Below are 24,054 nucleotides of genomic sequence, written 5' to 3'. Positions count from 1 at the left end.
GGACGTACCTGCCTTGGGTACCGTGATGAATTATGCAGGATATCCAAGCAGCCATGGCCTGGTCAGATGGGAACTAATGACAAAGGCCAACAGGAAGGCCCAGCCCTGGGCTGGTATTTTTTTTCCTCCTCTAACTTCTTGGAAATGTTCACAGATCAGTGTGGCATCAAAAGCATAATCAAGGACATAGGTTCTTTCACAACTGTGTCTTTCTAGACTCTCCCTGCCCCAAACTGCCACACAGTACAAATGGAACCATACAACCTCATCTCAAAGCAAACAGCCAGGGAGGAGGGGGTCAAAGGCCTGTCCCACCTTACTCCATGGTGCCAGAGTCAGGATAGGGAAGAGACCCAGGAAGCCCGAGCCCTCTGCACCACAGCCAAGGCAGAGAAGAAGCTGGGCCTGTATTAAGGAAAAGCAAGGCTGACTCACTGGTCATACTCACTCTGTCCAGCCAGGACCTCTGGAATCTGACAGGGAGGAGATGGTGCTAGGGCATGGTGGACAAGCCTGAGTCTTAAACCCAGAAGGTAGAGACAAACCAGAATTGTAACATTAGAAGGCATTCTGGGGACTTCCCTGCCAGTCTGGTGCTTAGGACTGTGCTTCCAATGCAGCAGCTTGCAACTTCCATCCCTGGTCAGGAAGCTGAGATCCCATATGCCACGTGGCGCAGCAAAAAACCCACCACCAACAGCAAAGTCCTGCTGTATAGCACAGGGAACTATAGTCAATAACCTCTAATATACCATAATGAAAAGAATATATATATGTGTAACTGAATCACTTTGCTGTATGCCTCAAACTAACACAATATTGTAAATCAACTATACTTTGATTGAAAAAAGGCATTCTAGAGGTCTTCCATTCTAACCCCATATCCCAGAGTTCAGTAAACTGTTCTTGTAAAGTGTCAGATAGTAAATATTTTAGACCTTTCTGGCCACAGTCTCTGTCTAAATATTCACCTTTGTTTTCTTGTCTTACAACCCCTTTAAAATTTAAGAATTGCTCTTTGTTCTTGAGCCTTACAAAAAGAAACCAAGGGCCAGATTAGCCAACCCCTGTGTGGTCAAGCCCATGCTACACTGCTTCTCAGATACCTCTGACAAAGCGGTTCCCAGTGTCTGTGTGACAAATGCTTGCCTCCTCACCATAAATTGGAATATAATCATCTGCCATTGTGCGGGATTCTTCAGCCTAAAAAGGCTGATGTGAGTTTCCATGGATAAATCTTCTGAAATCAGAATCCTGAGAAAAATGCCCTGGCAGCCACCTTCATTGCTGAGCCCTAGCTCCTGAGTGCCCTCCACAGCTCTGTTTTCCCAGTGCCCTGGGATAATGACACCTGAGGCCCTGTGTGTGCCAAGTGGTCTGCTCCAATTACCCAGAGCCCCCAGCTGAGTTCAAGAGAAGGCTAGCAGTCCTCTGTGAATAGGAGTGTGCCTGGTTGCTGAGGGTGTACAGGTTGCAAGAGGGCTTAAAACCAAGCCTCCTGTATACCCTGGAAAATATCAGCTAGGTTTCACTACATGAAGGAAATTAAACAAAGCCCCCTCTCTCAGGTGCCACTTAGATTTGAGGGGAGGTAATTTAGAAGAGAAGCAAGATAAAATAGGTACTGAATTAGGTCTTCATTCAGCTAGGTATTCTTGAGAATGGGTGTCCACTATATGTTTAAGTCATGTTGGTTCCTTCGGGATGCTCCTCTAGCCTCCTCTCACCATCTTCTTTCACTCATTCCTCCTTGCTCTTTCTCCAGCTCTCCTTCCCACCTGGGCTCTGCTCCCTGGGGCAAGCAGGAACTTGCTTTCATAAGCAGGCCCCTCTTCTCTTGGTCTGCTCCCCAGCTCTTTGCCCACCCACTTCCATGTGCAGTGGAGAACCTGCATTCAGGGATGGGGAAGTATTCCAGCCTTGAAACTCAATTCCAGTTCCTGTTGCACGTATTACCCACTGTGGCTTCTCAGTCATGACCTCCAGGATGGCTCTCAGATTGTATATGGGAGCTGTTTTCTAACAAATAACACCATGGATATGTGTCCCACCTTACACAGGGAAGACCTGGGTTTCCACTCCTGCCCTCTCCAGAATAAAGGCTCTCAGAACCACTAGGATAACAGAGAATTCCCTGTCAGTTCAGTGGTTAGGATTCTGCACCTCCACTTCAGTGGGGAGGATTTTGATCCTTGCTCTGGACCCTGCTTGTTGAGGACCAAAAAAAAGAGTAGGATGACATATGGTGTGTTATTTTTCCCCTCAGGGTTCCAATCACTTGAACATACTTGAAGTAAGAGAGAATAAGAGATAAGGGAGAGTTTCTTCTGAGACTTATCTACTACAGGAAAGTAATACAGTGGCAGGTGATAAAAACACAAAAATAACTCCAGTGGGCGCTGTTCTAACCATTTTACAATTAATCCAATTTTATAACAACCCATGATGTATGTGCTAGGCTTCCCTGGTGGCTCAAACAGTAAAGAGTTTGCTTGCAATGCAGGAGACCTGGGTTCAATCCCTGGGTTGGGAAAATCCACTGGAGAAGGGAATGGCAACCCACTCCAGGATTCTTGCCTGGAGAATTCCATGGACAGAGGAGTCTGGCGGTCTACAGCCCATGGGATCACAAACAGTCAGACATGACTGAGCAACTAACACACACATGATGCGTGTGCTACTATCATCTTTATGTTGCATGTGGGAAAACTACAGCACAGGGATGTTAGTAACTAACCCAAGGTCATACATAAAATGAGTAACAGAGTTGGGGTCTGAACACAGGCTGGTGCTGATAGCTCACGGTGAAAGGTGCAGCTTTGGGACCAGGGACCAGGCTTGATCACTCAAGAGCTTTTGTATAGCAGAGTTTTATTAAAGCATAAAAAGGGACAGAAGAAGCTTCTGACATAGACATCAGAAGGGGGATGAGAGTGCCCCCACTTGCTAGTATTATCAAGGCCTTATGTACTTTTACCAGACCCATTTTCACAACATACATCTTAAATTAACCAGATTAGAACTAACAACAGAAAGGTCTCGCCAGACCCACTCCTATAATATACATTTTAAGATGACAGGATTAGTCAAAAGGTTCTCAATAAGAAGAAACATGTCCTTGAGCAAGACAAATTGTTATATTGACTAAGACAAAGCAATGTAGAAAAAATCGTTTGTCCTTTTCTCCTTGAGACCCCCAGACCCCTTTCTCCTTCTCGAGGGCTCAGGACCCCTCTCTCCTCCTCCTCGGGGACCCTGGATTTCTTATCAGCCTGCCTAGGAATTGACTCTCAGTGCCATCCTCTAGGAAGAGTCTCCTTCAGGAGTTTATGCCTAAGCAGAGACCTGAAGCTTAATTAGGCATTCTACCTATGTGAAGCAGCGAAGTGCAAGCCTTCTAGGTGAGTGAACAACATGCCCAAAGACAGAGGCAACAGCCTGGCAAGAGTGTGTCAGACCTTCATTTCAGGTAAATGGTACTCATAGCTGGATGCCCTGAAATGAGCGCAAATGACCCTTCAGAAAATTTTTTGTCCATTTGGAAGCTGATAGGGTAAAATATAGGCTGGACAAAACAGAAATAGAGAAGAAGACCTAGATTTGAGGAGATAAAAATCAGCAGGACTTGCTCCCAGCAATTTGTTGGGTTTTATTTATTTACTCTGCAGTTATATAGGAAGTATTAGCTGTATATTCAGCACTATGATGGAGCTGTGTGTACAGTGTTGAATAGTGCATTTATCATTCTTGCTCTGTGTTCAAGCTCAGGCCCAGAGAGGAAGAGCACGGGATGCAGGGTTGGCTGAAGTTTCTGTTAGGGCAAATGGAGTTCCTCACACCAAAGTGACCAATTAGTGAGGTCGCTTTGCAATCACTCCAGTGGGTCTTGAACAGCATCTTACTGAAGCAGAACATATCAGAGGGATATGAATGCCTCAAGGAAAAGAACAATTTCCCCAAATTTTGTTTCTGTCATATATGTGGAAGCCTGTATTGGATCAATATGTGCAATGTACTTCTTACTGAGGTAAACAAACAAACCCTGTAAACCTTGGGTGACAGATGACCAAACGTCTGTAACTCTGTAATTCCTTGAAGGACCCTATCATGCCTTACTCATTTTCTATTGTTATTGTTCTTATAATGTGGACAGATGAAAGTGGGTGGATAAATGGATGGAAGGGTTATTCATGCATATGATGGATGAATGGAAAGACAGAGGGATGGATGAAAACTGAATGGTTATTTGGGTAAGTGGATGAGTGCAGGCATGGAAAGAAAGTGAAGTCGCTCACTCGCGTCCGACTCTTTGCGACCCCATGGATTTTAGCCTACCAGTCTTCTCCGTCCATGCGATTTTCCAGGCAAGAGTACTGGAGTGGGTTGCTATTTCCTTCTCCAGGGGATCTTCCCCACCCAGGGATCAAGACCGGGTCTCCCGCATTGTAGGCAGACACTTTTACCGTCTGAGCCACCAGGGAAGTCGCATGCATGGAGAGTACATGCTGAACGGAAGGATTATAGATGGAGATGAAAAGATCCACAGACGAAGTCGGTGTAGGGTATGCCGAGTCTAAGGTGTCTGAGGGCAGGTAGCAAGAAAGGGGTGAATTGATCTGAGAAGGAAAGTTGGAAGCACCCAGGTTTTTATGCGAGATTCTTCCACTTCACGGCTACTCAGGGGCACAGCAAACTCAATCCCGCCAGGTTCCCACAGACCACACCCTCGAGGGCGGGAGCCTCGGAGGAGTCCTCCCTACCACAAAAGCCTCTGGGTAGACGGGGGTCTGAAATACAGGACAGCACCAGAGCTTGGTCGCCGCACTTACGGCCCTTTTGGGTGCATGCGGGGACGGGCTTTCCTGAGCAGCTGCTGGACCCTCTGGGTCTGGCTGATTAGAGAACTCGTGGCTTAAATTGATTCTCTCGCCGCCTCCACCCATTCTGACCACGCAGTGTTTCCTATCTGTGGTAGCTAAATGGGCGGCCGGAGTTCTTGCCTCGCGAGTTTCCGGGGGTACCATAGAGACGTGGTCCTCCGCCTGCCCAGTCCGCCGTCTCCCGCGTGTTAGCGTGCCTACGTCATTTTCGGTTGCCTCCGACGGAGTGAGGAGCGCCGGCTTCTGAGGAGAAAAACGCCGCCGGGTCGCGGACGCCCGGAGGCAGGCGAGAACCGTGGAGTGGTCGGAGTTTGAACGCTGAGTTTCGAAGGGAAGTGGGGGGCCGCAGCCTGGTTCTTTCCCCACTGCCTTCGGAGGACAGCTGTGAGTTCAGGGAGCGCCTGAGAGAAGGAAGCAGGGATTCTCTGAGAGCCTGAGGTGGGAGAGCAGAGTTGGGGACAGCTTTGAATCACCAGCGTAGCTTGGAGGCAGGTCCGCAGGTGCTTCCCCTGCTCCTCGGCTGTGAACTGACGCATCCACACCAACCGGCAGCGCGTTAAGATGGCTGGCAGTGCCACTACTCCTAATCCCTTGCAGACACTTCAGGAGGAAGCCGTGTGTGCCATCTGCCTAGATTACTTCAAGGATCCCGTGTCCATCGGCTGTGGTCATAACTTTTGCCGAGGGTGTGTGACCCAGCTGTGGGGCAAGGAAGATGAGCAAGACAGGGAGGAAGAGGAAGATGAATGGGAGGAGGACGAGGACGACGACGAGGCAGTAGGGGCCATCGGTGGATGGGGCAACTCCATTCGGGAGGTTTTATACCAGGGGGATGCTGACGAGTTGTTCCAGGACCAAGAGGATGATGAACCCTGGGTCGGTGACGGTGGCATAAGGGACAGCATGGATTATGTGTGGGACCAGGAGGAAGATACGGACTACTACCTGGGAGGCTTAAGACAAGACCTGAGAATTAACGTCTACCTGCAAGAGGAGGAGATTTTGGAAGAATACGACGAGGACGACGAAGAGCTCTACCCTGACACTCACCTAGCCCCGCCTCCAGCCCCTCCACGGCAGTTCACTTGCCCCCAATGCCGAAAGAGCTTTAAGCGTCGCAGCTTTCGTCCCAACTTGCAACTGGCGAACATGGTCCAGATAATTCGCCAGATGTGTCCCACTCCTAATCGAGAGAGCCGGTTGAATGATCAGGGCATCTGCTCCAAACACCAGGAAGCTCTGAAACTCTACTGTGAGGTGGACAAAGAGGCCATCTGTGTGATATGTCGAGAATCCAGGAGCCACAAACAGCATAGTGTGGTGCCATTAGACGAAGCGGTACATGAGTACAAGGTGAGCAGCATGGGAGAATGTGGGGATTTGAAGGAAGTGGAGGAAAAACCAGGGCAGCTGGGTACTTTGTAGCTGAGCCCCTTTTTTTGTGAGGGATGAGGCACAGGGTGAAGAAAGATGGACATATGTGGAGAAAAGAAACATTGGCTGAGGCTGACTGGCTTCCCCAGAGGAAACTGAGTAAAGACTAGAGACAGTAATCAGGAGCTGATCACTATCCTTACTCCCTTTCAATTTGCCCAAGTGTAAGGGGGTACAAGTGACAGACTCCTCCCCATTCCCCGACTTAATTTCCCTCTTATGTAAGTACTGAGTCTATACCTGACCAAGACTCTAGGACCCTTAATACACAGGAATGGAAAGCCATAGTGCTTGTAGATAACTAGACATTTAGGACATCAGCACAAGCAGTGTCAAAACTGAGGACTAATTGGTAGACCAAAAAGCCAGGGTGTGGTTCCTGCTAATAAGAGCAGCTGGACATACCTGCCTAGTAAAGTCTGGAGTTACTTTCCTGCCTTCAGTGGGGCCCATTTCCCCTGTAGAGAAAGGCAAAGGACATAAACATCAGAATAAACCTGCCCCGATCATTTTCCTTACCTGTTACTTTATCATAGCGGAAGTTAAGGATTTAGGATCAGATGACCTTGCTCTAAAACTTACTGTCTAGTCTTAGGCAAGCCTCAAACTCTTAGCTTTACTTTTCTCCTAGGCTTGTTAAGATTGAAAGAGATCTTACATGAAAGTATTTTATAAACCATAAAGCACTAAACAGATGTTTCTTTGGCTTTCCTATAGTTTCCTCTAATTTTTATGGGTTCTGATATGGTTAAAACCTTGCTTTCTAGTTCTGATCTGAGTATTAGAGAACTATCTCAGTGACAGCATGAAGATTGTCAAAAAGCCTAAATGACTCCTAGCAGTACCCAAAGGAGAGAAAGGTTGTCTTCAGGTCCATAACAGTCTTAGTAGCAGCTGCTCATGTCTCAGTAGTGCTTTACAGTATATAAAGTGTATTTTCTCATATTCTACAGCAGTGGTTTTCAGACTGTGGGTTTTGACCAATTAGTGGGTCTAAATGGGTCATGCCCAGCATTATTTTTAAATGAAATGAGAAAACATCGAGTGCATGGGAGCATAGTAAGGGTAAGTATTGTTTTATGAAACTTTTAAATTATACATACACAGGTGTATACTTGGGCCACAAAACGTATCGCTTACTCTGGGTTGTAGTCAAAACACAAACAGAACCCTGCCCTACAGGTATTATATATTATCATCCCTCACCCCCCCACCCCACCCCACTCCCGCCCCATTTCACAGTAACTGTTGGTAAGTACACAGTTAAGACACAAATCTTCATTACAAACCATTGCTAATTCCATCATATTAATATGAGTTACGGATAAACCCCAGTATCTACTTTCCCCCCAGGGTAATAATTAAGTTTGCCCATAGAAGAAACTATGTCCTGTACTTCTGGGGTTTAGTACCTAACGCTAAGGAGAGGAGGTAACCTTTCATTCCTCTGCTAGGATTTCCTGAAAAGAATTTTTGAAACCAGAATTTTAATTGAAAGCTAGTTTAGACAAGAGAAAAAGAGGTGATCTCTTTATCTTGGGAAGCCAGCTAACACTTACTTGAAACCTCAGAAGTTGCTTATAAAGCACACTTGTAAGTATAAACAGCACAATCAAGTTAAATTGGAGATAATCCCTTTCAAAATATATACTATTTAAAAGAAAATAAAAGTGTTTTTTTCCAAACATATACCAGAACTTAGGTTGATGGTGTTAACAAACACAGGAATTAACACTGAAGAGGTAATATAATTGTGTAGGCCTTCTTTATATGGTTTATAGTTTTGTTTTTAATTGGTAAACATGCATCTTACAGTAGCATGATTTAGAACCTTATGATACAAAGTTCTCAGAGTAATAGTTAACATCATATGGAACTGTTTTTGTATAATGGTTTATTTAATTTGCTATACGTTAGCCACCACACAGTTCTGGTTACATTAAATTCTCTCTTGTCAGCTATTAATTCACCAAAATTTTAACCTCCTTTGGAGGTGATCAAGCTTTTTTAGTTTTAGGGGCTACAGTAGGAAGTTGTTACTCATAGACTCAAGGAACACGTTAGTGATTTTCAGAAATAGAAAAGAAAGCATTCTCTCCCCCTCCCTTTACACATTATATCAGCATTTCCGGGTATGAGGAAAGTTATAGTTTATGAAATCATACTTAATATTGTAATGTTAAAAAAGATTTAATTTTTCATAATATAAGAAATAAATTGGAAAGAACTCCTTGGCTGGTGGGAATACAAAGACAGACCAAGAAGTATTCAGAGTAAAGCCTATAATCAGTGAGGTATATAACAAACTGTATACCCAGAGATGTTTGTTGTAGATATGGTACCGTTCATACTGTTATTCCTTAAAAGTTTAATTTTATGTAAGAGGCTTTTTTAGCTCTGAAACACTTACTTATTTACATCTTCCATTTTGTTCACCCCATGAGTTAGAATTCGTCTTGACTCTTCAAACTAGAATCAGAGGATTATGAAAGTAAGATCGTTTAGATTGACCAAGGGTACCGTTAAATGGTGTCAGGTTTTAGCCAGCAGATGGGTGTATAAAAAGAAAATGAACAAAGATTTCACTTGTTGAGGCTCGGGCATAACTGGATGCCTGTATTGCCCTGCCACCCAGCTGCCGCCGGTAAAACCATTCATCGCTCTGCAAGAGGGACCAGAGGCTTCCATCATCAGTACTCCTGTTTTTCTGTTGTTTCCCTTGAGGTAGCTAAAGGTGGCAGCCAAAAAAAGTTTTGAGGCTTTTATCAAGTATGTATTCATGAATGATGCAGAAGATAGGGTCAGCTTCTTCAGTTATCTGAAAGTGTTGGGCAGTGACACATGACAAACACTGTTAAAAGTTATGCCACTAAAAACAGTGAAGTATTCTGCAAAGCACAATTCTCTGCAGTTTTAAGGTTGGACAGTATTGGAATATTAATAAGAATCTTCAAAGGCCACGAATGCCTGCCTAATACTAAATAACTCTTTTAATTGCAAAGGAGAAAAAAATGGAGAAACTAGTGAAACCTTGCATTCCAAGTGCTGCCATAACTTTGAGAGGAAATTGAGGAATTTCAGAATTTCTTCATCAACTTCTGCATCTGAATTCATTGACTGAGCCTATCAAACACCAGGTTTTAAAAAAAACACAAAAAACAAACATCAGCTCATCCTTCTTTGCTGTTAGTTGAGATTAATCTACTGATGAAGAAAACTGTACTGTGCTTTGTTCAGAGTAAGACTTTAAAAACTCTGGATGTGCTATTTTCACTAAGCCTAGCACTAAAGACAGTATTTATGAAGTTGTATGAAATGAAATTGGTTGGAAGAAAAAAATTAGAGAAGTATATGTTAGTGGTGCTACAGCAATGGCATGCTTTAGATCTGGGTCTTTCTCAAAAATTGAAGAAAACTGGCGAGATGTACCGTAGCAGTCACCACCAAGCATTGACTTCATCAGCCTGCCCATAATCTACTGGAAATCTTAAGCCTTGCTGTCAGCATAACTGTTTTGAAAAGTAGTCCATCTGATCCCAGTTTGCCTTGGTTTTCAAAAATCTGAATGCTGTTCAGAGTATTTTCTGTCACGCATTGAGTTTCCTTGATCAGAAAACTTGGTTCACCTGAATTTATGGACAGAACAACTAATTTGGGACACCAATGATAAAGAATCTGTACTTTAAAACTTAAGCAGAATTTAACACATTGAAGCTTAAAATACGTTGACCCTGAACTGTCAAGGAACAGACACCAACATCACTGCTTGTTATGAAATGAGCACTTTAAGCACTTGCCAAAAATCTCTACAAATAGCAAACTCATGCAAAAAATGTCAATTTTCTTGGCTAATCTTTCAAGAACCAGATTCGTGAATGTTATTTCCAGGGGAAAAAAAGGGAAAATCTAAAACTATTTTGGGTGATGTTTTGTTGACCTCTTAAAATCTACCTGTGGTAGCTTTGGGAAGAATGTCTCATGTTTCACACTTAATGTTCAGTTCTCACTGGAAGAACTTCAGGAGTTTGTAGAACTCAAAGTTGGATTGTTTTGACTAGAAATTTTCAGATTTTAATCCTTCATTATTCCATTTTTCTCCTTATATCTTAAAAGCTTTTTTTAAAAATTGATATAACTAACTGTGGGAGAAAACACCACAAGAGTGTTGTCAAAGCAGCTTGCGTTTTGTTGCATTTTGTACACCATCCAGGAAAGAAAAGGCTAAACAGTGGTTATTGTATCATTTGAATAAAATTTTGCCTTCCAAAATTTACCATTGCTTTGATTAATTTTAGTAATGAAACTTAATTTTGTAATTTTAAATAAAAAGGAAGGAGAATGTAAGGTGTTAAGATATATGGAAAAAAGAGGGTTACAAAACGTGGGTTACAAAAACATTGAGAAAAACTGATACATATCCAAATCCATCAGATGCTCGTCTGTTTATTGAATGTCTTCCCTACTAGGTTCAGCTGTTGACTGCTGTATCACAAGTCAGACTGTTTAAACTTGCTCCTCTCTACTGTGGCTGTACCCTAGACCTCTTCTTCACACAGACTTGCTACACACCTGAAATCCTGAACTCCAATTGTACCATGACCTCTCATTCTAGTACAGTTTAACACACTCCAGTTATACGTGCCCTTCATCTTTATGGAGGCCACTGTTCCACTGACTCCTAATTTTTTTCCTTCCCAATTTATCAGACACTTGCTAGCCTTACTATCCTTCTGACCCTGTACCTCATGATTAGTCTTGGCACGGAAAACTAATCCATGGTGTGTTCTAGACCAGGGTTTCCTCAACTTCAGCACTCTTATCATTTTGAGTGAGATAATTCTTTGCTTTGGAGGGTGGGGGATAGTCTATGCATTTGAGGATGCTTAGCAGCATATATAGGAGAAGGCAATGGCACCCCACTTCAGTACTCATGCCTGGAAAATCCTATGGACAGAGGAGCCTGGTAAGCTGCAGTCCCTGGGGTCGCAAAGAGTAGGACACGACTGAGCGACTTCACTTTCACTTTTCACTTATTGGAGAAGGAAATGACAACCCACTCGTGTTTTTGCCTGGAGAATCCCAGGGACGGGGGAGCCTGGTGGGCTGCCGTCTATGGGGTCGCACAAAGTCGGACACAATTGAAGCGACAGCAGCAGCAGCAGCATCTATGGATCCCACCTACTAGATGTATGTAGCACTCCTTCACCAGTGGTGACAACCACAAATGTCTCAGACATTGCCAGATGTCTTGGAGGGAGTGGTGCAAAAGTATCCCTGCTTAAGAACCACTGCTTTAGTCTCGGAAAATCTAGTCCTATCTGCAGACCTGCCATTACTAGCCTCACTTAGGCCCTATAGTCAGTATCTGGCAGGGGGTTTAAAAGTGTTTGGGGAATAGCCTCACCCAGCTGGAATTTTATTAAATGCAGTCATAGCATCAGTGGATTAACTAAGACCCCTACTTCTCCCAGTTCTTGGCATACAGGTAACAGGGTCAACAGGCCTTTTTTTAAACTGAGTTGCCTATATCACTGCCATCAAGGACTAAGATAAAGCAGTATATGAAATAAGATCTAGAAACGATGAATAATAAAAGGCATTCACTTAAGCTATTCCTTAGTTTCAGCAAAGCCATACGGCAATATTTAAGAATTCAGAACTAAGACCAGAGCCTCTGTTCCTGTCAGAGTGGGAGTAGCCCTGAACTGATCCATCAGCCCTTAAAGCACTTCTTTAAAACTTAAGGCTCCTCTGCCATTGGCCATCAACCTCTGGTCCCTGTGCCATGCCTCCTGAAGACTTTATCGGACCTAGAGATTCTATGCTGCTTCCCACCCCTTATCCCTGACCCCCTTTGGAAGCTATCCTATAACAGTGAAATTATCACAGATAGGTATTGACCAATAAATTTGGGTTACAAAGAGGAGACGGGGACAGTAGCCCTCTATACCAGCTCTAAGGTCTTTCTCCAATGATGGAAGTGTTCTCAATCTGTGCTGTGCAATATGGTAGAGGTACCACTGACTACATGGGACTTCTGAGCTCTTGCAACATGATTAGTACAACTCATTTATTTTAAATAGTAACATATGGCTGGTGGTGGTTTAGTCGCTAAGTCATGTCCAACTCTTGTGGCCCCATGGACTGTAGCCTGCCAGGCTCCTCTGTCCATGGGATTCTCCAGGTAAGAATACTGAAGTGGGTTGCCATTTCCTTCTCCAGGGGATCTTCCTGACCTAGGAACTGAACCCAGGTCTCCTGCACTGCAGACAGATTCTTTACTAATGAGCTACAAGGGAATCAAATCATGTTGGACTATATAGTTCTATACAAAAACAGGTTGAATTTTGATCCTTCCTAGGACTCTCAAGCGGAGAAGGCAATGGCACCCCACTCCAGTACTCTTGCCTGGAAAATCCCATGGACGGAGGAGCCTGGAAGACTGCAGTCGCTGAGGATCGGACACGACTGAGCGACTTCACTTTCACTTTTCACTTTCATGCATTGGAGGAGGAAATGGCAACCCACTCCAGTGTTCTTCCCTGGAGAATCTCAGGGACAGGGAGCCTGGTGGGCTGCCGTCTATGGGGTCGCACAGAGTCGGACAGGACTGAAGTGACTTAGCAGCAGCAGCAGCAGGACTCTCAAGAGCAGTAAAGTCCAAAGGGAAGATGAAAAGGGAAAAGACAATTTTCTTTTCTCAATCAGGAGAGAGGCTGTAAGGTTATGTTTTTAGGTATAAAAGGAGAAATGGTGGCTTGTTTGTTTAAATCTGACCAAAATAGCCTTGAGCCAGTTACACTTGTGATCCATATAGATCACATGTGGGAGATGTGACAGAGGAGAATTCTAATGGAAAGTAGCTAAAAACTTTACCCACTTTCCCAAAAGAGCTGGGGCTACAACCTCAAAATAGGATAAGTTTAAGTATAAATAAGCTTTTATTTGGTTTAACTTTTTAATGATAGTGTCTGCCCACAAATCAGAGCCCTTTTGGGGCAACAGCTCACCTGTGCATGTGGGAAGTATAGGTGGAGATGCCACAAGGCTCCTGTTATCAGGAGACCTGCTACTCTTCTCCCAACTCTTCTGCTTCCAAAGAAGGGGAAAAATGGATACCTTAGGGATTTAAATTAGAAATAGCCTTAAAGAACAAGGAGGCTTATTCTTCCTAGCTGCATTCAGGCTGAGACCTTCCTTGCCTTTTCCCCCATCCTAACAGATTCAGATCCAGAGTTGGTCAGGGCCTTCTGGTTGACAGTTCCACTTGGCATCAAGCAGGGAAAGATAAAGGAGGATCCAGGTGGTCTGCAAGAGGATCCCTGGAAGTCACACCCTTTTTTTGACTACCATTTCCTAGGTGTGTAAAATCCCTTCTCTCCCTCTATAGCAAAGGATGGAATTTCTCAGCAGGCTCTGGCTATTTAACCCAAGTGAGAACAGGGAAAGGTTACATGGGCTGAGGGCTGTCTGCTTCTCAGCCCTCATATCTTGTAGTAAGCTAGTTAGCCTCAAGTTTCCATTTCAGCACAATCTCCTGACCCTGGTTCATATGAAATTCTCTTCCTGGTAAAAAGCTGAGAACAAGCACCCTGGGTCACATTTTATTTCTCCCTACCACCAAGTGCTATTTTAAATCCTTTAACAAAGCAAATAAGTTTGCCTTTTGCTGGCATTTCTTATAGTTTTGCCTGGAATATAGCCACTTGCCCAGATCGTGCCACTTTCATAGCCTGTGGCTCTGCACATCTGGTAAAGCAGGGGTCCCAAACAGGGGCACATAGTAGGAGGTAAGTGATGAGAGGAACCAAAACCACCTCCCCACCCTGCCCCCACCCATGGAAAAACTGTCTTCCATGAAATGTTCCCTGGTGCCAAAAAGGTTGGGGACCACTGTGCTAAAGCACCCAGAGCCTAGGGAATGCCAGTCCATCTCAGGGAAGACCCACAGGATACGTTAGCAGCTTTCTGGGAGACTGTTAGACCTCAGATTTCTGCCTAAGACGGACAAGGGACCTTTCAAGAGATTAAAAAATGGCATGTGATTTCTTTTTAAGATCTATTCCCAGCATTGATTTAATGCCACATCCCTGCCTCTGACTAGGAAGAATGGAACAGGACCTATAATTATAGTCTCACATTTCCCTGTCTTCAGCCTTTTGAACTTAATTCTTTAGGCCTCAGTCATTACATAGCTTCTGTATACTGAACCTGATTCTAGACCCTGGAATGGAGGAAGCAGGGTAGAGATGGACTGGAAGAGATGTTCAACCCCTTACTCATAAGACCTTTGGTAAATCTATTCCTTCCTTTGTAAGAGTCTCATGATCCTCCAGGAGACCCTCTGGTTCAGCTTCTGAATTCTTTCTGTTTTCTAGTCATACTCCTCCAACCTAGCTTCCACTTTGACAACAAATGCCTTTCAGTAAGATCAAGGGTAGGCAGGAGAGGGATGAGATAATCTTTAAGAGACTGTCCTGGGCTTCAAGACAAAAGCACTAGGCTGAACTGCCCACCTTGGATTTCACTCTGCCTTCTCTCTTAAAATAATCATGCTCAAACTTGTGCATGCACACAGTGCACAAGTTTGCACATTTCCTCCCCAAGCTGATCCCTCTGCCCAGAATGTCCTGCCTTTAACTACTTGTTCCCAACTACTCAGCCTGTGAGGCTGACCACCAAAGTTACAATCTTCCACATGGGAAACCCTCTACCTGGTGCTGGGATTGCAAAATGTGAGCAGAAACAGCCTAATCCCTATCCTTAGGGCACTCACAGGAGAGGCTGGCAGAATTTAAGAGACCCAACACACACGGCACCACTAGTAGGACAGCATTAAATAAAGGAGCCTGACATACACCTGAGGGTCACAGAGGGCCTCCCAGATGTGGCAACTTGAGCTGAGACTTGAAGGAAGCTTAGATTTAACTAAGGTGGGGGGAGGCGGTGGTGATAAGACATGGTGGGCCTTCCAGACAGAACAATGCATATTCTGTATGGGAGAGAATTGATAGATGAGTTGGAGGAGCAAGGGAGGGCCAATGTAGTCATAACAATGGAGTATGGGGTATGCCAGAGCCAACCACACTAAGTCTACAGAAGGACAGTAAAACGAAAGGAAGCCCTTTGCCCAGGGCTGGCAGTCAGGAGGCCCTCTGGTCCCGGCCATACACCTTTCCCTTAGATCCTCACCTCCGCATTCAAGAGAAGACCTCTCCTCCCTCTTGAATGCTGGCAGGAGGGGATGGAGAGGCCTCTGCTCCTGGAAATCATGAGCCTCCAAGAAGTCTGAAGGACCCTTTCCAGCTGTGTGGGTCCTAGGGGCTTCCTTCAGGAAATGAATGGTGAGACAGACTTCCTTAGAAGAGCATCTCCAATTTCTTCTGTGGGATTCTTACCTTGTGTGGACTAGAGGTGGTGCCCATGGGGACAAGGGAAATATGGGGCTGCCCAGGGACTAAGACAATAAGTAGGTGAGACAGCAGTAAGCTCAGAGCCAGGACTGGTTCTACCTACAGGGTGTGGGCTGCCTGGAAAGTGGGAGGATACCTTGGAGGAGAGCTGAGTCTTCCCTAAAGGGCAGATGAGAGCCTCCAGCAGCCTTCCACCTCTCTGAGGTTGAAGAAGAAATGCCCTGAATGAGAAGGAAGAGGTCTGGCCGGGGTAGTAAGTAGACTTTGTTGAGAAAGGCACAGCTGATTCTCCAATTGTCCAGCAGCTGAGGGACAACACTCTTCTGGAAGGGGGCAGGATCTCTCTGCTAACCAAAACCTACAGCCTCCTCAACAAGAATGAGGAGTCCAGGCAGATCCCTAACCAGGGCCAAGTGAGGGCTTCCATCCCAGGGGTCCCCAACATCTGGGATCTAATGCCTGATGATCTGAGGCGGAGTTGATGTAATAATAATAGAAATAAAGTGCACAATAAATGCAATGTGTTTGAATTATCCTAAAACCACCCACCCCCATGTCCATGGAAAAACTGTCTTGCACAAAACTGGTCCCTGGTGTCAAAAAGGTTGGGAACCACTGCAGCAGGGAGCCACAGAGTGCCCTTGAGGGAAGCAGGCGTGAATGTGGCTGGGCTGCAAAGGTCACTCCACCCCCACCTCTACCCAGAGTCAATGCCAAAGAGGTCCCCAGCGTTCCCAGGGTCAAGACAAGGCCTCTTCAGCTAAAGACTGTCCTTCAGTGGCACTGTGGCCTGCAAGTCTCCCCTCCAAGAGAGGAGAGACCAGGTGGTGGCTGTAAAAGAGCTCTGAAGTGGAAAGCCTGAATCCTGCAGGGTCTCTGGTTGATGGGGAAGTCCACTACATCCCATTTCTCTCCTCTACTGGCATTGCCAGCTTAGTCCTGGTGAGCACCAGGGCAAAACCCAAATTCCCTCTTTGACCCCATAGGAGGGGCTACTGCCAGAATCATCTCAAGATTAGAGACAAGTGTGGGGAGAAGCCTGCAGGTTTGGAAAGTCACCTTCAACTGTCTCAGAGCAGAGGCAGGGCAGGGAGGACCTGGGAGGGGCTGGGCAGGGGTGGGCTGGGAACCTGGGAGAGTAAGGATTGTCTGGAAGGCTTCTGGAAAAGAATCTGGTGTTACAAAAAGGTCCCATCTTTGAGCCAGTATGAGGGACCTGACAGGCTCCTTTTAAACCTGGTTTCCTGGCACCCTGCCTCAAGAATGCAGATTCCACAGGGGTACCCTGGACAAAATTCAAGAAACAGCCGAATGAGGTTTTTCGAGGGGGAAAAATATAATAATGTGATTGAGTGAGGGTGTCTTTGGAGAGTAGAGGTAAGAGATAACCACAGAATCACTCACCTCTCCATTGTGCTGAGTACCCAGGGAGGTTTAGTCATGGTCTGAGTTGCGGGCAGCAAGCTGGATACTAAGATGGGTAAAGGCAAGGATCTCTCACCATCACAGGAGAAGCAAAATGCATGGGTAGGGACTTCCCTGGTGGTCCAGTGGCTAAAACTCTGTGTTCCGAATACAGGGGGGCCACAGTTGGATCCCTGGTCAGGGAACTGGATCCCACATGCCACAACTAAGACAGGGTGCAGCTAAATAAATGTTAAAAATAAAAAATTAAAAAAAACAAAACCAAAAACATGGGTAAGGGTAGAGTTCAGTGTTAGAAAAACTACAGGAGAGCCAGCTGGGGATGCCAAGAAGGCAGATGATGGAACCCTTAAAAGAGTCCTTAGGCTGTGCAGGAACACAGCAAGGCTGTTCCTGATGAGCCCAACTTGGCTGTGGAGGAAGGGAGAGGTGTGCAAGGCACCAGGAGAGTAGCTGCTTTCAAGGGATGGATTCTGGCCTTCTTCACACATCTGAGTAGCCATAGCCCGTAGAAGCTTTGCCACTGTCCCACACTGTTCCTTCCCAAAGGCAGGCCTTCTAGCAGCCTGCAAGGCCCTCTGTCAACTGCCACCCCCACCCCCATTGCATTGGTTTGGTCCCCAGGGCCTTCAACGCTCCAGCTCTGAACTTTGGCACTGATTCTTTCCTCGGATTGGAACATCCACCCATAAATCCCGAAAGATCTCTCCTATATCTTTCTTTGCTAAAAATCTCCCCCTTGAGCTCTTTTCCCCCATCTCATTGGATGTAAACTCAAAAAACAAAGAAACAGGTCCCTTTTAACCTGTTCACAGCTATGTTCCCAAGACCTAAAATTGCGTCTGGTAACCAAGAGGTGCTCACTAAGTTCTGTGCATTTGCTTTGCCAGGGGTCTCTCTGGGTGTTTTACCTATCTAATATACTCTCCACACCGTGTGAGGTAGGTACTATTATTCCCAATCTCATTTCATGAGAAAATAATACACGTGACAAACAGAAAAGAAATACTTGGGCACGTCTAGACACCCAGACCCAAGGACCTTTTTATGAGGTGGTTTTGCCCGAGCCAACCTTCCTCTTGAAGCCTTTCAGTTTCTGCGAGAGCTCTCCACGCTCCTGCTTAGGCGGGAGCGGGGTTTATTGTCCAGCAGCCCACAGACTAACTTATCCTTCATTCCCGGTTTTCCTCTCTGTAACCCATTCCTGCCTTAGTCCTGGGTGGACTGTCTTTCTTCACCCAACACCATTAGTGAATAAACCTCTTGAGGGAAGAGTCGCCGCCCGCGCATGGAATTTGTTAGGGTTTAACAGTTCACCTGAACGCAGCTTACTTTGAAATTTTAATATAGTATTATTCACATCGCCCACCGTTACTCACAATTGTGCCCATGAAATTAAGCTCCCTCTGCGATGCCCTCCGAGCCACCAAGCGGAAAGGGAGGGGTTCAGACTGTGCCACGTAAGGCCAGTGAAGCCACTAGGCTCCCCTTACTAAGCTCTGGGGCGTGTACTTCCTCTCTGACGCTTTTGAGACATCATTCCCCTACCATAAGGAGCCTTTTTAAATACTCAGTCATGTTGGTTTAATAAGGGAATTTGTACGGTGCTACCAAATTACGTTGTACGACGGTCTGGACCAGAAGTCTTCTTTTATCTCTCCCTTTGAACTACATGGCGCTGCCACCTTGAGCAGAAGTGAATTATGGGAGGGCGCCATTTCGTTCGAGAGGGCGGGTATTTCCGGATCCGGCGTGGGCGGTTCTCTCTTTTCCTCTGCAGGGCCGCGGTGGAAGCGGTTGTGCGGGTCGCCTCTCTGAGTTATCCAGTTCCATCCTTGTCGCTCCGGCGACACCCGCACTCTCCGTCGCCATGACTGAACAGATGACCCTTCGTGGCACCCTCAAGGGCCACAACGGCTGGGTGACCCAGATCGCTACCACTCCCCAGTTCCCGGACATGATATTGTCCGCCTCTCGAGGTACGGGCTGAGGTGCTGGATTAAGGGGCAGGGGTCGTTGCGCGCGTCACATGGTTGGGCCGGTGGGCTGTGAGTTGACCTGTGCCTAGGCCTCATCGCGGATGAACCGGTGATGCGTCCCCGACTTGGCGAGCCCCGAAACAGCTGGCTGCCGGGAGGGTTGCAAGGCTGGGGCCTTTCTAATCGCTACCTCTCAAACCCGTGTATGTATCTGTGGGCCCAGGAGCCTTCGGGTCGGGCGGCGCCGTGATGATCCCAACATGCCATCTGAGTGCCTATGCTGAAACCCAGAGGCTGTTTCTGAGCTGCTGCCCGGACCCTCTGCTCATTAAAAAGTGGACTCCAAGGCGGACCTCGTGTCTAGTCTCTCGGCTATTTCGGGGCAGCCCTTTCTTCCCCCTTTTTTTTTCCTTCTCATTCTCTCTGTACCTGACTGCATTTGGAGACTTCTTGGCGATTGCTTTTGCGTTCACGCTATTTAAAAATAGTTCATCTGAGGCTACAATCATGTATGGCACTTACTAGGAAAGTTTATTCAGTGGAACACATTGCAGTGAAAGCATCCAGTCCTTAGCGCCTAAAGTGGATTTTCTATTGCTAGTATTTCTTGCATCCTTTAGCAGTAGTTTCAGGAGGCCCACAGCTACTCTTCCATATCCAGCCTGCTGTGTGCATGCATTCTGGAAGTGAAGTCACTCAGTCGTCTCCGACTTTTTGCAGCCCCATGGACTGTAGCCTACCAGGCTCCTCAGTTCTTGGGATTTTCCCAAGCAAGGGTACTGTAGTGGGTTGCCATTTCCTTCTCCAGGAGATCTTCCCTACCCAGGGATTCAACCCAGGTCTCCTGCATTGCAGGCAAATGCTTTACCATCTGAGCTACTAGGGAAGCCCAATAAATAGATGTGGAATCGTTTTAGATTTTCGAAAGGGGCATCCATAACCTGGTAAAGTTTCACACACCTGAGTTAAATTCTCAGGGTGCAACTTAGCTCTGCTTGACTCTTGACTAAAGTTACTTGGACTTGGCTAATAACTACTCTCAGCCTTTAGGTAGTTTCCCTACCCCTAAATGCCCTTGGTTTATGATCCAGAAGGTCAGATGGTGAGCCGTGGGGTTTTTTCACTGGGTCTTTTTTTTTGTTTGTTTTGTTTTAACCTGCCCTTAGATAAGACCATCATTATGTGGAAGCTGACCAGAGATGAGACCAACTATGGTATCCCACAGCGTGCTCTTCGGGGTCACTCCCACTTTGTTAGTGATGTGGTCATTTCCTCAGATGGCCAGTTTGCCCTCTCAGGCTCCTGGGATGGAACCCTTCGCCTTTGGGATCTCACAACGCAAGTAGCTGCTCTGGGGCACTGGGGGAAAGCTGGGTAGAAAGCAGGTAGATACCATCAGGTTTCCCAGGGTAGTGATTGGGTACTTGAGTGGGAACTGTAAGGCACAGTACCTGGAGAAGATATTTGTGGTGGTTCGGCCTCCCTCCCCGTTGCTTTTAATTAGATACACAGAATTGCTGAAGAGTGGTCTGTTTTAGCAGTTTTATCAGATACTGCACTTGGGACTAGACAACATGTTTGAACATACTGTATATTGGGAGCTCAGTCTTGGGTGGTCAGGCATAATGGAGGATCCTGGTGATGACAGATGACATTGTCAGCCAATCCCCACATGGGAGTGAGGACATGTCCTGCAATTCTGAAGGGATTCTCTGGCATATTCTCGGCCAAGGGCCTGCCGTTTATCAAAGCCATGTCCAGGGTGGTGTGGGTAACGCAGCTCCATTGGGTGAGGAATTGGGCCAGGGAAACAGCCTGACTGGAAGAATGTTTGCAGTCTTTCTAGAGAGTAACCAAGTCCTCCTTCTCAGGGGCACCACCACTCGCCGATTTGTAGGCCATACCAAAGATGTGCTGAGTGTGGCCTTCTCTTCTGACAACCGGCAAATTGTCTCTGGCTCCCGAGACAAAACCATCAAACTATGGAATACTCTGGGTGTATGCAAATATACTGTCCAGGTAAAGTAAAGGCACATGCAGGGAGCATATGTTGAACATTTCCCCCATCCTTCTTAACTGGTGCTTTTATATGGTGATTTTAAGCCTCGTCTGGAACCTAAAGGGATTCTATCTTATCTTAAAGGTTTGGGTTCTGGAAGTGTGAATACAGGTTGTCAACATACTGAATATATATCCCACATAACTGAGCGGGGAGGGTGGGGTCTCGAGTTTCATAAGACGAGACAGTTTCTCCTTATTTCCTTTCCATCCTCTGCAGGATGAAAGCCATTCAGAGTGGGTGTCTTGTGTCCGCTTCTCGCCCAACAGCAGCAATCCCATTATTGTTTCCTGTGGCTGGGACAAGCTGGTCAAGGTGAGCTTGGAGCCAGGGCGTGAGGCCTTTACCAACCAGAATGTGTTCCCACTACCTCCCAGTTGGTCATAATCAACTTTGAATCAGCTTTGTCCCTTAACTGACCGTAAGTGGCCAAGATTAATAATTCTTGGACTTTTTTGTCACTGATAGAATGGAAATTGGCTCTCCTATCCAGGGATGCCTTTTAAGCATGGTGCCATGCCTTTTTTTGACCTTGATAGATCCAGAGCCCAGGTTCTTCACCTTTGACCCACAATTTTAGGTATGGAACTTGGCAAATTGTAAGCTGAAGACCAATCACATCGGCCACACAGGCTACCTGAACACTGTGACCGTCTCTCCAGATGGATCCCTCTGTGCTTCTGGAGGCAAGGTGATTCATAGACACAGGAATCCCCTAATCAATGGGGAACAATTGGATACTTAAAATAATGGGGTAGCAGTCGAGGGATAAATGTTTCTTCAGAAACATTTTGAGACTGAGTTAAGGCATTAAGAGATTGTCTTATGTGAGGCTGGTTTCTTAAAGCTGTTGATGAGATTAGCATCCTGTGATTTTGGAGTTTACAGTGATGACATTTTGAAGTCAGGTTCTTGTAGGGTTGGTGGTATCATCTCTTACATAAAGAGATAACTGGTGATACTCATGAAATTAGTTTTTATCAGTTAAAGGCAGCATCTTGAGGCAAGATGGGTGGGATTAACATGTGGAAGAAGTCATGTTTCTCTGATTGGTGTTCTCCTGTCACTCAGGATGGGCAGGCTATGTTGTGGGACCTCAATGAAGGCAAGCACCTTTACACACTAGATGGTGGGGACATCATCAACGCCCTGTGCTTCAGTCCCAACCGCTACTGGCTCTGTGCTGCCACGGGTCCTAGCATCAAGATCTGGGTGAGTGTGGGCTGCAATTGAGGCCAGATACCTGGCTGTGCCAGCCTTGGCAATGTTGTAATTTTTCAGTGTGTCTTCTGACTTGCTGCTGGGATTTGAACTTCCTAAACAACTCCAGAACCATCATGCTATCAATGGATACCCAAGAAGGATGAATTATAACTTCTTGGAAGGGGGGGGGGGGACGAAGACCAATTGTAGCAGTCTACTCAACCTCAGTGCAATTGACACTTGGGTCTGGGTAATCCATTGTTGGAGGGGAGGCAGTCTCGTGCATTATTTAATAGCATCCCAGGCTCTACTCCCCACAAGATGCCTGTAGCAAACTAGTGACAAATAATGCCTCTAGGCATTGCCAAGGGTCCCCAAAGAGGCAGAAAGTAATTCTCTTGCTAAGAATTACTAAATTACAATCAAAGGGGCACTTGAGAGGGGACCTGTCTTTGGTTTTTAAAAACTGATAATAGCATGAAAGGGCCGAGTGTCCTTAGCCCTGGTTTTATCCCTTCCCCAGGACTTGGAGGGCAAGATCATTGTAGATGAACTGAAGCAAGAAGTTATCAGTACCAGCAGTAAGGCAGAGCCTCCCCAGTGTACCTCTCTGGCCTGGTCTGCCGATGGCCAGGTAAGTGGATCTGTCCTCTGGTGATTCAGCTTTTAACCTTTCTTTCTGCTCATCAGCCAGTTACAAAACTAGTGACGTAACAAAACTAGTGACGTAAGTGATTGCCTTTGGCGGGACTTGGATAACTGTGCCAGTGAACACAGATCAGCCTTCATGTGCTAATGTCAGTAGGAAGATTGTGGAGGGACAGTGATTACTTGTCTTCAATTATAACCTTGGTTAACTTGATCAGTTTACAACCTGTGAATCCTTACGACCAGCTGTTGCTTCCTCTAGGAATAATCAATCACCTGTGAATAGCAGAAGAGTGGGCATCTTAAAACAAGGGTAATCTTTGTTGCACTAACAGGACTGTAGAATTGCATGGCTCTAACTTAATGTTGTCATTTCTCCCTTGCAGACACTGTTTGCTGGCTACACAGACAACCTGGTGCGAGTGTGGCAGGTAACCATCGGCACCCGCTAGAAACAAATATGGCAGAGCTTTAAAAATTAAAAAAAAAACAAAACTGGTTTTCTGACTTTTATAGTGTCTTTCTCTGAAAACTTTTTGAGACTCATCATGTTAGCTTAGTCTACATCAAACTGGGGCTTTGATTAAAAAGGTTTTGTTTTAGTCCTTTAAGGCAAGGACTCCTTTGTACTCACCTTACATAGATATTTAAAATTAGGTGTAATTTTACACCTAATTTTACATCTGGAGATGGTGGCTTTTCCTCAGGTGGCAGCTAAATGACAGATGCGTGGCACATTGAGGTCTCCTGTATATATACCCTCTAACTCATAATGGCAGTAAGACTTCTTTGACTTCCAACTAGATACATAAAAAGACTGGAGATGTAGTGTGCCTGAGTCTTGGGCATAGGGCCACAGTATGGAGATTGTTAGGAAAACCAAAGCCTCAAGCAGTGGTAGAAAAGAAGTGGCAGATGATCTTGAAGTAGACTTGAGGAGCCTGCCAATAATAAGCTAGGCGGAAGACCCAGATGGAGGGTGGTAGGATTTATACCTCACTCTGTTGAAACAG

The 24,054-nt window shown here is 45.8% G+C and overlaps 2 protein-coding genes and 2 non-coding genes across 7 annotated transcripts; all 4 read left to right on the top strand.

Annotated features, from left to right (window-relative positions):
• Window positions 1–5,084: 5,084 nt before the first annotated feature.
• TRIM52 (tripartite motif containing 52) lies at window positions 5,085–16,247 on the top strand. 4 transcript variants are annotated; one of them, XM_027970054.2, is made up of 2 exons: window positions 5,085–6,233; window positions 12,676–16,247. In XM_027970054.2, the coding sequence occupies exons 1-2, from the start codon at window positions 5,442–5,444 to the stop codon at window positions 12,784–12,786; spliced, it is 903 nt and encodes a 300-aa protein (XP_027825855.1). In that variant the 5' UTR covers window positions 5,085–5,441; the 3' UTR covers window positions 12,787–16,247. The 4 variants fall into 4 exon arrangements, with proteins under 4 accessions (XP_027825855.1, XP_027825856.1, XP_042106335.1 ...); XM_027970055.2 differs by lacking the exon at window positions 12,676–16,247 and adding an exon at window positions 9,317–10,587; XM_042250401.1 differs by lacking the exon at window positions 12,676–16,247 and adding an exon at window positions 8,950–10,587.
• Window positions 16,248–18,956: 2,709 nt separating this feature from the next.
• RACK1 (receptor for activated C kinase 1) lies at window positions 18,957–23,511 on the top strand. The gene is given in 8 exon segments (NM_001281479.1): window positions 18,957–19,131; window positions 20,298–20,469; window positions 21,003–21,150; window positions 21,410–21,505; window positions 21,771–21,881; window positions 22,262–22,402; window positions 22,917–23,027; window positions 23,428–23,511. Coding segments are annotated over 8 exon segments (954 nt in total). The 5' UTR covers window positions 18,957–19,022; the 3' UTR covers window positions 23,494–23,511.
• LOC114115077 (small nucleolar RNA SNORD95) lies at window positions 19,372–19,439 on the top strand. Its single transcript, XR_003589575.1, has one exon. It is a non-coding gene; the product is annotated as a small nucleolar RNA SNORD95 (small nucleolar RNA).
• On the top strand, window positions 20,763–20,841 carry LOC114115069 (small nucleolar RNA SNORD96 family). The gene has a single exon (XR_003589568.1). It is a non-coding gene; the product is annotated as a small nucleolar RNA SNORD96 family (small nucleolar RNA).
• Window positions 23,512–24,054: the final 543 nt, after the last annotated feature.

This window comes from Ovis aries, chromosome 5, assembly GCF_016772045.2.
Source record: "Ovis aries strain OAR_USU_Benz2616 breed Rambouillet chromosome 5, ARS-UI_Ramb_v3.0, whole genome shotgun sequence".
In the NCBI taxonomy this organism is placed as follows: Eukaryota; Metazoa; Chordata; class Mammalia; order Artiodactyla; family Bovidae; genus Ovis; species Ovis aries.
This window is presented reverse-complemented; position numbering and strand designations above follow the sequence as displayed.